At 36.2% G+C, this 14,454-nt stretch overlaps 1 protein-coding gene across 2 annotated transcripts; it reads right to left on the bottom strand.

The window, feature by feature from the left end:
• Positions 1-2,812: 2,812 nt before the first annotated feature.
• Positions 2,813-13,744, bottom strand: LOC582680 (solute carrier family 35 member G1). Of its 2 annotated transcripts, XM_030997510.1 has the most exons (4): positions 13,601-13,744; positions 8,668-8,752; positions 7,158-7,256; positions 2,813-5,489 (listed from the first exon to the last, which is right to left on the bottom strand). In XM_030997510.1, exon 4 carries the CDS (start codon positions 4,731-4,733, stop codon positions 3,558-3,560), a length of 1,176 nt encoding a protein of 391 aa, XP_030853370.1. In that variant the 5' UTR covers positions 4,734-5,489; positions 7,158-7,256; positions 8,668-8,752; positions 13,601-13,744; the 3' UTR covers positions 2,813-3,557. The 2 variants fall into 2 exon arrangements, with proteins under 2 accessions (XP_030853370.1, XP_030853371.1); XM_030997511.1 differs by lacking the exon at positions 8,668-8,752.
• Positions 13,745-14,454: the final 710 nt, after the last annotated feature.

Genomic DNA, 14,454 nt, shown 5'->3' with positions numbered 1-14,454 from the left:
ATTAATATACAGCGCATATCACATTACGATATAACGCCTCTGTGATTCACATTTTCGCATTCGGACTATTGAAATACAATGACATGCACTCGTAACGGGTGAATGGAATAACGTGTAACGAGGCTTTAAATTTGATTACATTACGAAAATGGCCTACTGTTCAACCGTAACAATTCCTGCAATAAATCAAGTTAGGAAGAAAAAAAAACACTTTAGGAAAATAAAATAAACAGCATATAAGGGCATCAAAATCTTTTTCCACACAAGTCAAAATCTTTGGCTAATTAGTTAAAATCTATATTGCAAGTTGTTACACCAACAACGAATAAATTAGACAATTTGGTAATTTCATTTTAGTTGCCCATATTTCAATTGCCCGTATTTTGCAGTTTGGGCCACTAACTTTTGATTCAAAACCAAAATATTTTGGATGAAGTATACTCGCTTAAAAAGGGCATCACCAGAAATGATCTTTTTTTGGCTTGTACATGTATACCTTATTGCGAGCCTGGGCTCTCAAGGTATCAAGTCTCGCTCATCTTGGAGCCCTGGCCAGATCTCTTTCAAATATGTTTATATTCATTCAATTTTCAATTCAATTCAATTCAATTTCAATTCATCTTTATTCAACGATATAAAAGAAAATAGTACAATGCAATAAAACATATTGACATAATCATATACATGTGTAAAATTAACATATCGTTAGGGGCAGCCAAAAAAGATCAGGATCTTGTGGACTGGTGCCCCTTTGACAAAATTAACAAATTATAAGTAAAACATTAATAATAATCACAAGTAGACACATCCAACACACATACACAAACACACACACTCACCCAAGAGAAGGGAAGGAGAAAGAGAGATTACATGTACAGTGTACATATATGAGGTAAACTTATGAAAAAGATATATGGAAATCAAGAAGTATATTTATAAATTAAGTGACTTTTAAGTAAGGCTTTGAAGGAGGAGGCTGTTGAACATGGACGAATGATTGTATTTAAATTATTAAAAATCTTAGGTCCTACATGTTTAAAAGAATTATACATTTGCTTATTAGAAGTTAATGGAAGGTGAAATTGGGAAGCTGAACGTGTGTAATATTGATGAAAATCATTATTAAAGTTAAACAAATTAATTATATTGGCTGGGGCCATTTTATGCTTGACATAATACATCAGTACTGCGACTTTAAATTCATATATATGATAAATATTAAGTGTTTTTAATTCAAAAAAGAGGGGGCGAGATGGCGCTAAATAAGGTGACTTTGTACAAATGCTTAAGGCTTTTTTCTGCAGTTTATGAAATGGTTCTAATTTGCTTTTCCCAACGTTGGCCCAAGTAATGTTACAATAATGGATAAAAGGAAGTATAAGTGAAGTATATAGCATGAATAAATGTTTTTTGGGTAGAATAGAACGCAATTTACAGATAATTCCGATATTTTTAGATATCTTTCTTAGTATGTACATACGATGGTTTTGAAAAGTAAGTTGATTGTCCAATAAAACTCCAAGAAATTTCACGGAGTCAGAAACATTCAAGTATATATCATTAATTTTCACTTTGATTGTATGAGGAGGAAACTTAATATATCTATTCACAAATGTTGTAATGTATGGATTATGCATTAAGAAATGAATAAATAAATGAAATGAAATATAATACTGAGTTTAGAAATTAAGGAAATTAAGCATTCATGATCTTAAATTGGCATAATTTTGCGAGATTCAAAATCATTGTAATTCATGTCACATAAGCAATTTTTAACTTTTCAACAAAGTCCATGTCAAATTGACCATTATAATATTTTCTGGTACATGACTGTATAACAATAAAAGAAAAATACAAGGTTCCCAAACAGAAGAAATATTGACTAATTCAGCCATTTAAAACTTCCTGACATGACATAGCTTTGTCAACTGTATCCCTAACTTTGAATAAAACAACATACCAACACACACAAATGTTTGGCGCAACATCTATCCCTGAATAAGGCACAATATTATTTTTACATATATTTCATACAAACTCCTCAACATACAACACCTCTACAGCGAAGAAATGTAATCCCACAAAAATAGAACTGATATAACAATTTGATAAATGTGTTTAGATATATAGACAAAAATATATTCATATACAGGTGTACTTTTATATAATGCCAGATACATTCACAGTATATGCTTTTATTGTCTTCCGATGGTGATTCAAACATGTTCTATCATCAAGTTTGAAGTACTTCTTTGACCCAACAAACTTTAAAGGGAAAGTCCACCCCCAAAATAAGTTTGTTTCGATAGAGGCAGAATAATAAGAAAATCAGGTGAGTGAAAGTTTGAGCAAATTCTGAATGAAAATAAGAAAGTTATGAATTATTCAAAGTTGTAATCAATCAAATACAAATTGGCAACTCTGTGACTTATTATACAAGCTCTCCTTCATTTGCTTTGTGCATAATATTCCATAAAATCATGTATTCTTAGTTATTGATGACGGAATATATATTTGTTCCTTGCAGGGGGAGTATAGAAACATATTTGCAATTATTATATTTAGGGTGCATGTATGGTTGAAATTTTTCTTGAGGGAAAATGAAAATTTTAGATTTTTTTAGTACTGAGCAAATGGAAGTTGAGCTCGCATGATACGTCATAGAGTTGCCAATTTGTGTTTGATTGATCACAACTTCAAAAATCCTAACTTCCTTATTTTTAATCGGAATTTGCTCAAACTTTCACTGACTTGTTTCTCTCATTTTTCTACTCCTATTAAAACTAACTTAATTTCAGGGTGGACTTCCCCTTTAAGATTCCAGGGTATACATGATTGGAATTCCTCACCTTATAATTTAAAAAGTAGTTCAACCCTAACAAAGTTTAAATATTCATGTAAACAGTTCTTGTTTAAACAAATGATGTGCACTGAGTAGATTTTTCTGTACAATGTTCTGCCTTTGGTGTGTGTTGGAGTGTTTGTGTGCATGTGAATGAATGAGGGTGAGTGTATGTTTGTTTTGATAAGTTTTACAATATTTGTTATAATAATTTGCTTGTATGTTTATTTTTGTACAGGGCCCCATTCTCACAAGCTTTGCTTTTCTTGGGGTCCTTCCGATTTTGCTGTTAAATTGTTATGTATTTTACTTTGAATTTTAATGGAAAATAAATGAAATGAAATGAAATGAACATGTCTCAAGTGGTTCTTGAGATAAAGCGGGTCCCGTACAGGCCAATCACATTTGTTCGCTGATAAGATTGTTATCTATCACCTATCTATTCAAATACAAAAGTCAAGTCAATTAAATAGAAGGAATACTCGAATCCATTACAATTACATGACTTTTCCCCCATTCAGCTCATGGCTCTAGATCCTGTCTAAACTCTGTATTCTATCTTCAACCAATATAAAATATGAGCATTTGATGATTTGTGATTGATGAATAGGCCACAACTATTATAAGTCACAAGAACAGGGTTTAAATGATCTTGAAATTCATAGTAAACAAGAAAATAATTCAAAACTTGAAACAAAATCAGTGAACCATGATATCAATTTTCATCTTCATTATCTGATTCCTGGTCTACATTCCTAATGTCCTCATCCTCCTTGTCTTTCTTAGATTTGGATGCCTTCCATTTCTTTACTGTAATACCAAGAGAGCTACTCATGACCAGTAGAGCTCCTATGATTGACAGCCAAAATGGGACAGTTCCAAAGATAGCAAATTCAAACAAGAAGGACAGGATGACATTGTTACTCTTCATGACTGCCACATAAGTTGCCTTTTCTAATTTGAATGCATATGTCATGAGGATCTGTGCAACAAAGCCTAGGACACCAACAACGATGAGGACAAAGCGATCCCTGCCGCATCTGGGAACAACCCAGATTCCTAGAACTGCAGTCAACATGGTTGTCAGGATAAAACCTATCAGACCAAAGAACCAGATCTGGGTAAGTGGGTGCACGCTGATTCCTCCAAGTTTTCTGATGAGCACAAAGACCATTGACGCGAAAATGGCACCAACCAATGCTGCAATAATACCCAGCAGAGTGTTTCCATCTCCAGAGGGCTCTGCAAAGTTTCCAAAGAGGAAGGATGGACGAGCGATCAAGACAATGCCAACAAGTGTTAGCAGTGCTAAGGCCATATCCACAAGGGTGAACTTCTCTCCAAGGAGTATCCAGGCAAAGATTCCTGTGAAGATGGGACTGCTGAAGATAATAGCACTGGTATCCCCTATAGGGATGTTCTGGTAGGCATAAAAAAGGAGGCACATTGCAGTGGTTCCGCAGGTGACTCTGAGGAGCAGCCAAGGAAGCTGCTTCTTAGTCACCCTCAGAGAAATTTTGAAGTAAACCATGCTTATATTACAAAAGACAAAGTAGCTTAGGAGACGAATCGAAGCAATCTCTGTTGGAGGGATTTTGCCTGCGAGCATCTTAACTCCTATGGAGCCACATGCTTGAGCAAAACAGGACAGAAGCGCCAGGAGTAGCCCTTTGTGAAGAGCCCAGAATTGCCTTAATTTACCACAAGGTACATGATCCAGATCATCCCTCATGGAGCTCTTAAACGAGATCATACCAACATCTTCTTCATTTTCGCCTAAGTACATTTCATCCCCCTGATTATCAGGCGCCAGAAGCCTAGGTGTGGTGCCATCATGGTGATGTCTTTCCCGACAGTTTGTCCCATTACCAGACTCCTCGTGCTCGGTCATTATGATCGATATCAAATTTCACCAGTAGAATATAGAATGCCCCAAACAGGTATTCGGAAAGAATACACTCTTTGCCTACTGCTGAGACTGATCTTGAGAATTTGCAAGATATAGGAAGACAACCTTTCAATATCCTTGTATTCGTTCACACACAAATATATATGCTATTTTTTAATGATCTAATAAGAAGTAGATACTTCATTCACAACATCTATTAGAAAAATATACACTGCATAAATAAACATTCAGGTCCGCAAAGGCTCTGAAATGTACAGTGTATTGTTCAATTTAAAGCGAAAAATCTCCAAGTAATATTACATTTCAGCATCTTAACCACATACCCTGAATCATTTCTTACATATTCAACCAAATATGATAATACTTATCAATTATTGTCGTTATAGAACATAGTATGTTGCCAGCCATGCTATGCATACCAGTAGTTTTATTTATTAATAGATAATTGATAACTGATAACTGAGAGCTTCAGACACTATCCTCATTTCTTTTCCTCTATTCATCTGTAAAAGAATAAGCTATAAAAATTCAAAGTTTGGGTCTTGGGGGAATGTGTATCACCCAAGAATCCATCAATTATTAAATCCACTCTTTGAATTGGAGGAAACAATACAGTTGTGCCCCTGGCAGGGTATAAGCTCGCCTTACGGCTGGTCACTGTCCTGTAGTTGCTTTGGCAATCTATCCTCGCTGACATCCTCCAGAATAATACACACTGTCCAGACAACAACTTTCCAGCTGCAAGGAAAAGAAAAACATTAAAAATAAAAACTTATTTATACAGTGTATTTGATACTTTTTATTTTTCATGGTGCACATATATACTGTAGGTGATTGAGGCATTACAATGTTACCCCATGGTAGTATCACTTTTAACCCAATGACTACTGAATTCATTCATTCCCAATAATCCATTCCAATAAATTGTGAACTCTCTCATTCTTTTTGTTGTTATATTCTTTTTCTTTTATTATACAATGTGGCACAGGGAGATTAGTTGTGTTACATACATGTATAAAGAGTTATAAGGCATGGTTGTCTTCTGGTAAACATAAATAATAATTTGTGAAGAATTCCTTATTTCTCATTCTTTTTTTTTATCAGTTTGAAAGACAGTCATAATGTTTCTTGTAAATGATTGTTCTTCAACTGCCTTCTCAATCAAAATTATGATAAGCAAAAGCTGAAACGTTTAGAATAAATAATAATAATAACTATTTCTTATATAGTGCTTTGCAGGACCGAAGGCCTTATCAAAGCGCTTTACAGATATTTACATGTATATTAATAAACCGGTTATCGGATTTAAGGCTTACCCGCACATAATCATGCCGTGTTTGTGTGTAGTCCCATATACCCATTTCTCAGTGTGCAGTGCTTTGCATCAAGACTGAGTAAAGTTCTTATCACAATGATTCTGAGATTTTAGTGTTCACCTTAGTACTCTTGTACTACCGGTACATAATCAACTTTGCCAAATTGCTTCCAGACAGTTTCTTTCACAACTTTTTTGCATTACCAGGGCCCCCATTTCACAAAACTTGTCATCATGATAAATGACAGTATAAGCTAGTGAAAGCCTTGCTTCGATTAATTATCAGCAGATCTGTCACTGATTTTTGTCATTTGGCATTGAAAAAAGGCTTTGTGAACTCAACGTTGTCTATTTAAAGGAGAAGTTCATCTATTATACTGGCCACATGATTTTTCTGCTTCCTGTTCTCTTTTATTTGTCTTGGATCATTATAGATCTTGCGGTTTGCAAATAGCCACCAGGCAGTTTAAAGATGCTATGTCCCATTTGCAGCCAACATCAAATTCTGTAGAACTTTGCAGGAATTATGAATATGTCATGTATGTCCTATCTGTGAAATTTGAACGTTAGCAGTGTCCTAGTATTCAAATTATGCAAGGAAACCCATTTACTTTCTAGACTTCCCTGTCAGACACTATTGAGTGACTGACTGACATCTTTTTTTATTTGGTAATAACAGACAAAAAATGAGCTGTACCGGGTACATGAGTATTTGTCTACATCAATAACCCACTACTTGTAATGGCCAAAATTAAACTGATTGAATCTTTGTGCAGTACAAAACGTATAAACATTCTGTACAAGGGTCTGAAAATCAAGACTATTACTTAGGTGATTGAAATCAATTATGTTGATTAGACAATTAATAGTCGTTATTTTCCCACAAAAAGCCTTTTTCAAACCCTTTTGTCTTGAGGGTAGTTCTAAATAAGTATTGTCTTTCAAATGCTGTTAGAATTTAACCTTTTATTTTTTTGGCCTGCAAATGGGACATAGTACCTTTAATGTAAATTAAATTTGACCAGACACAGGTAACACGTCTAATGCTTACTTCCCTTCTTCTGTGTGTGAATACTGCATGCAGTACCTACCTCAATTATGACCTTTCCCAGCCAATGCAGGAAGCAATCTGGATCTCATCAGAGACTGACGGTTGTTTTTCATGCAAGGTTGATCATGCTTACAGTGACCTAAAGAAAAGGGACAAAGATAATAGAATATTGTTTAGTTTTAAAAGAAAGTAACAGGATGTATACAAGTACACTGTACCAGTGGAGATTTACTGTAAAATGAGCAGCACAACATGATCACAAGCACTGCATGAAATGTCAACAGAGGGCTAATTTACCAGGTACCAATCACCAACATTATCCTGCTCTGCTGGAGTTTTAAAGGGTAACTTTGTCTTAGATCCTTTAAACAAATCCTTGATTAAGCTCATGCTGCAATGATAATTATAAACCTTTAGGTCAGTCAGGAACCCCATAAATTTTACAAGCCTGTCTGATTATCAAGATATTTATGATTGAAAATCAAAATCAAATTTTGTGTTTACCAAACGATTTTCATAACACTACAGTCTATTGGGAAAAACAAGTATGGTAAAACTGGTCACTCAAAGGTTTTTACTTTTTTGAGGCACTTCTTGATCATTTTGAAGTGCAATCTTTTGAGGGTTTCAATATAACACCATATCACATACACTGATAACACGTAGGGCCGTGCATCTCAAATTTAACATTGTTAAACAATCCCTTTAAGTAGCTGTACTGTCTTGAAAGCATGAGATGCAAATACTAACTGTATGAGGAGATAAATGCAAGTATAAATCCACTCATGATAGTCAAGAAAGCAACTTGTGTATGTAGACTAGTCGACGCACCCGTATGCACCTGCCAATCAAACCCAAGTCAAACAAAGGTTCCATGCACATAGTGATATCAGGTTTATCTTTAACCTATTCCTCTTCTTCTTCCTTTTGAAACTGGTACAGTTTTTTTAGGTTGATTCATATTTTAACGGTATAAAATTATTTTTAGGTGATTGATACACTTAAAATTGCCTACATATAACAAGTTGTCTACTGAAAGAGCATAAGCTGATAAGCAACACAGCAAAAATATCTTTCATGATCAACACATGTATTCAAAATAATGGGTTGATGTCATCCCCTCACTTTGCTCTATCAGTCTTGTACGTAACAAAAATATATCATTGATCTACTCTGGGAATGTAAAACATGGCTTGAATCTCATGGAATATGTGCAAAATCACCATTACTGTAATATGATTTTATTGCAATATAAAGAAATACATATATAGAGGTGTGTCCAAAACAAAAAAAGAAAAGAAATAACCTTGAAATTTCATAAACTAAATACAGCAGTCAGGGGATGACATCATTAGCATGCTAATTTGTACACAGCCTATGTGATACATATCCCTATTTCATGGAATTTTTGTTTCTTAACTTTTGCTATACGGTACTGTACACCTTTTCTCTATTTATTCAAGTGAACTTGCAAATAGGTTGTATTTGCCCTTTAAGATGAGATATACTGTAAGTGTTTTCATCAATGCAGCCATATGTACAGTACTCACATAAATTCATGTAGCCTGAAGTCAGATCTGCAGAATTTTTCAATCAACTAGTTTTTAATAGATCACTAAGAGACTGCAGCTCAATCTAAAAGTGAAAGAAAGAGAAAAATAGAAAAAGATTTAAATACATATTTTGCTGTTTAATTTTTTGTCAGAATGCTAAAGGCATGTTAACTTGTTAAAGCCACACTGTCCTACTTGTAGCTACTTACTCCCTCTATATAGAAAACGATGCTAATCGGTGACCATTAGTCCCCCATGATCCTCTTTTTCTTATGTTAATTAAGGGCTGAGTTGATGAGATAACCATCTGTCCAGTGACCTTGCCGGGCGGTCTAATCCCTCTTATAAACTAGTACAGATAAACTTTAACCAAGAACAAAATATCTAGAAGATGATAATGGTACCTAACTAACCCAGTTGATGAGAAAAGTGCACAAGATTGGAGAGCTATTGGCCCTGTAAAGCTAAACGAAAAAATACAATTATAATGGGGAAAAAAGCGCAACTTTTTAAATACCACCAATGTCTCAACAGATCTATCATAAATGAACAATTTTTTTCTTATTTTTCTTTCAAACACTTAGCATCAGGGCTTAGTGTTTTCAATTTCCCAGTTTTAATTGTGCATAATTCAATAAAATATGAGGGGAAAAACAAATTGGCAGGTGCAGAAAACTTTAATTTGTTGGGGGAATTCATAAGTCATAACATGTAGTTTAGGCGTAGAACCAACCTTAAAGGTAATACAAAGTTTGGTATGGGGTCATGAATTTGGTTCAAATGAACATATTGGAAGTATATACGATCCTGCAATATTCAGTGATCTTTGTCACGGTCGAAATCGACTCAAAAATTATGGAATTGTAAATAATAAACACTTTATGTTGAATAGCTCCCTCTCAAGGTCAAGATATTAATTAAGCTATAAACAATGTCTATTGACTAAAATCGACCGATTAGCTATTCTCGTTCGGAAATTATATATCACAACTACATACTCTGAGATTTTCATGGTCGCAGCTACCATTGTACGGCCATAGGAGCTATTTGAAATTTATCAAAATTTACCGGGAGCACTGGTAAATCTTTATATTCAATTTTACTCGAAAGCACAAATGTTTTAGGGGCTAAAATTTATGGTGTTTTTAATACATCCACAGGGGCATCCAAATATATCAAAATTGTAAAGAATCACTATCCACCCATTTTTCAAAATTTCCCAAAACTTTGTAATACCTTTAAAGACCCTATATGAAAATACAAATTTATATCAATGGAAAGCTGAATGAACGTAGAACACAAATATAAAGTAATAGAAAATATTTTCCCTTTCAGTATTGCATAAATGCAATTTAAAACCTTATTTTCTGCATCCCTCCAAATTACGCTTCAACAAGGCTCAAATCAGCTGCAGTTCTGGACTGGTGATGCTACACGTGGACCCGTCTATAATTATATCTGAGGCGATGAACTGTGTTTAATTAATGCAAAAGTCATTTTGAAAGTTGTCTATCAGGCTGCCCTCAACGCCTCCATACAGCACACTATATTTTACAAGGCATGTTATCAGTTAGGTAAACAAGGGAGCCTGAGGTGATACTAAATTAAACAGGGAATAGTAGTAGGCCCATTTACATTGCACAAAAACCAATTTATAAAACCATTGGTTTTGTAATTACTACGGCCGTTACATTCATTTACAATACTGGAGAAACCCATAAAAACTTTTTGTTTGAGTTGTACACATACACCACAAGGAGAGGTACATGTACGTGACCAAATACTGGAACAGTTCAACAGTGTTTTGAACGCAAGCATTTACACTGCAGAAATTGGTAGAGTTTCGGACAGTATTTCAAACACTACATTCCAGAGGTTGCTTATTCTATTTGGGTTTTTCATCGTGTTTATGGGTAGTGTTGCTTGCAGTGTAAACGCAGCTAAATGTTTGGGCTGATATAAAGTTATTTACAACTGTGCAAATTTGCAATCTAACCTTATCATCAAGTTTGTTTGGATTATGAAATTACTGATTTGAAGTTAGGAAGGCCAAACAATATTGATGATACACAGTTGGCTGTCACCCTGGTATACCTAAATCGTATGACTGATCTACATGTAGACAGAATCAATAACAATCTGGTGGAAACTATATTAATAGCCTGCTCAAGAGAGACAAGAACAAAAGGGAGATGGTCTTTAAATGGAGATGGACACTGGACCCATTCACACAAAAGAAAAAAAGGTCAGAATCAAAGTCCAAATTTTTGCTTGTGTGAAAGGCAAGAATAGCAGATTTGAATGCTACACTGTCCAGAAATCCTATACAGCGGAGACTCATTATGACCAGGAAATCACCTTGTTGTATTGAGGTTAAAAAACAGAAGAATATGAAGAACTGGGACTAGCAAAATTACCTTGTTATTTCAAGGTTACTAAACAGAAGAATGTAGAGAGCTAGGACCAGCAAAATTTACCTTGTTTCATCATGTATCTCATTATAAGAGCCCTTCACATCGAGTTTCCACTTAATAATAACTTATTGGAAGTGTCGCAATGGGGACATTCAAATAAACCTTTTCGGCAATCAGGCTGAAGGGTTGGGTCACAGACATTGTGCCATTTCAAGAATGTGAGAGCCATTCTCAAATGGAAACAGGTGGACATATATAATAGTCCCATCTTGAAGCTGTAACCCACCTTTTATCTAAGATCTAGTATATAATAGCAGGGAAAAATGATTAGAATTTGCATAAATCGGCTTTGTTCCCAATCATTGTAAATACTATGCCGATTCTATTTTACCAACTGATGTTTTTATTCTTATCTAGATAACTCTTGTTACCAATAATGTACATGAACATGACCTACATACATGTATACAGTAGCTGTAAATATATGTACTAAGGCCAAATTTAAAAAAAAACATGTTTAGCGTCCTGTTTTTTGGAAAAATAGGAAGGAGGAGGCCCTTTTTTTTTTCTTTCTTTCTTTCAAAATGGCCGCTCAAAATGGCCACTCGGTACATTTTCCCATTTTTCAAGACGACCGCCGACATTTTTTTTTTTTTTTTTTACTAAATCAGAAATAGATCCATTTTAGCAATGTTTTTCATGTTTTTTTTCTTTAAAAAAAAAAAAATCCACACAAAAAAAAATAAAAATAGGAGGCCCCCAAAAAGGAAGCGGGCGGGCACGCTAAACATGTTTATTTTTTTCAATGGCCTAATGCAATTAACCATTCAAAGTTTAATGTAATCTTGCAATAATTTGAATTGTGAATCAAGTTCAAGAACAAATCCATGTACATCTAAATTGTAAACATCGGTAATTCAGCCTTTGTTGGCAAGACATTGCTCGTTACAGCGACGGACAGACCTTCTACAGCGCGGGAGCAATCACTCAGGGTTACAGCCGTCGCACACAGACCGCCCTCCTTTACAAAAAGCGGTTTCGCCTTTCAGCGAACGCGTACGGAGGAGCTGAATGCAATGCCAATGCCCTGCCACACCATGTACAGTACAGACGGGACTACATGTACACGACTAGCACAATTTTTCTCGACCAAGCCACAAAATGGCTTTTTATCATATATTTCGACAATTCATCATCAAGTTTTAAAACATTTCATGTGATATCCAAGAGCCGTTCGCGTTGAAATTCATCATCCTTCTTTTCCGTCCCCTAATGTACTAAACGATGAAATTTCCATACCATCTTTCATACAAGCTCGCTGATTGGGTGTTGATTCACTTGGGGTGTCATTGAGAATGCACATAGACTTGGCTTAAACCAGACTCTCTGTCCGCGTTGAGCTTTTGTAAACTCTCCATTAACTCTTAAGCTGCCACCATGCATGCAATGCACCCAGTGCCACAGTGCTAATCCCTATTGTGCCAGCCACTAATGACCCCTGAGCCAAATTCACTTTAGGGTTGGTTCAAGTGCGTGTAGTTTAAAGATAAACTTGAGTTCTGGTAAAAAAAGAAAATGAATTCTCACAGAATCTAACGAAACTTACACTGAATGTTCAAGATTACAAATAAATGTCATGTGCCAAACAATTTTGAAAAAAAAACAATTTTGAAAAAACTCCGGCAGTGAGAGTTTAACACGGCTTGCAAGATTTTCAACATGGATGTCGATTTTGACCCATAATTTCCTCAAAAGGGACCATTAAACGGATTATTTCAATCAAGTTAGTAAGTGGAACCGATGTATTATAGCCTAGGCCTAATTTACATTATCATATACACGAGGTAAAATTACATTTTGGGGGATTTTGGGGGCAAAACGCTAAGACCTGAAATGGCCGTGGCGTTATCAAGGGAATGTGTATAGACGGTTTCCGTCTCTAAAGAGAGAGCCGGCCGACCCTACCCCAATAAGAGGCTAACGAACGAAAGAGACGGAAAATTCGGTCTAGTAATAGATAAGAAAAGTATAGAGGTTCATGCCGCCGTCATTATCGCCATAGAATTACTCAAAAGTTACATTTGGGCCGATGATGATCGATACACTTGTATATCATACTCGTTGAGTCGTTGTACTATAGCCTAGGCCTATCTGGTTATAATATCAAAACATTGTGTTTACGATTAGGCACCCTTGTTTCTTGAGTACCGATAGCAGCTGTAGGGGCGTAGGCACTCTCTCACCCTACACTACCTCCAGGGAACTCCGACGCCTGTGCCGAAGGCATCGATCACCTTCGTCATCGGAGCTCCCTGGAGTTAACCCAACACATATACGGTACATGCACATCGGGATAGCGCAACGCAGCTCTCAAACACATCGCGAAATCACCCTTAGCGGCTTAGCCTAGGCCTAGGCTAGGCCTACGCTCAAATTCATCATATTGCATCTACAACTCTTTTATTTTTAACAAAAGTCTGAAGCACTAATCTGCATTTTTTGTAATCCATGCTTACCATCAACATCTTCGAGATGAAATTCGGATCCAGCTCTCTAACAACAGTTTCGCGACGTACGGTATGATGCAAGCTCATTACTATACATCGTCAGCTGATGTTTTTATTCTCTAAATTTATTGCGCAATGCATTTGCATAGGCCTACACCATGTAATTGTCTCATCACGTGCATGCACAGCACATCATTGCAACAGGCGCGGATCCAGGGGGGGGGGGGGGGGGGGGGGGGGGGGGGGGGGGGGGGGGCCGAACTTTTCTTGAAAAAGTATTTTAAAGAGAAATGTAATAGAATGAGAGCAAGAAAGTAAGAATAGTTAACTGCCAGTGTTTACAAAATAATGAGGCATCAAAATATGCTCATCTGACCGTGATTAAATGCCTAAAACCCCTAAGCTTCCAGGGGCTTTGCCCCCTGGATTCCATTTAGGGCCCTACGGCGGACCCTTAGATGATCATCTGACGGTAATTTAATACCTAAAACCCCTGATTTTTTGGGGCTCCGCCCCCTGGACCCCACGCCAAATAGTGACTTGCCAGTGTCACAAAATAATAAGGTATACACAAAAATATGCTCATCTGACCTTAATTAAACGCCTAAAACCCCTGAGCTTCCGGGGTCGGACAAGGTATCAAGTATAATCAAGATGTGTTTATCTGACCGCAGGCGCGTAGCCAGGGGGGGGGGGGGGCGGTTGGGGGCGGTCCCCCCAATCGGAAGAGGACGTAGGAAGAAAAAGGAGCAGACAAAGAACATATTTGATATTCAGACAAGGATTAAGGGTATAGAGAACGGTACAACGCTTCGTTTTCTTTCTCTAATAATACTACGTCAAAGCCTCGCGCAGGAGGCGAG

This window comes from Strongylocentrotus purpuratus, unplaced genomic scaffold, assembly GCF_000002235.5.
Source record: "Strongylocentrotus purpuratus isolate Spur 01 unplaced genomic scaffold, Spur_5.0 spur5_scaffold_4, whole genome shotgun sequence".
NCBI lineage: Eukaryota > Metazoa > Echinodermata > Echinoidea > Camarodonta > Strongylocentrotidae > Strongylocentrotus > Strongylocentrotus purpuratus.
Note: the sequence above shows the minus strand (reverse complement) of the source record. Positions and strands in the feature narration are given on the sequence as shown.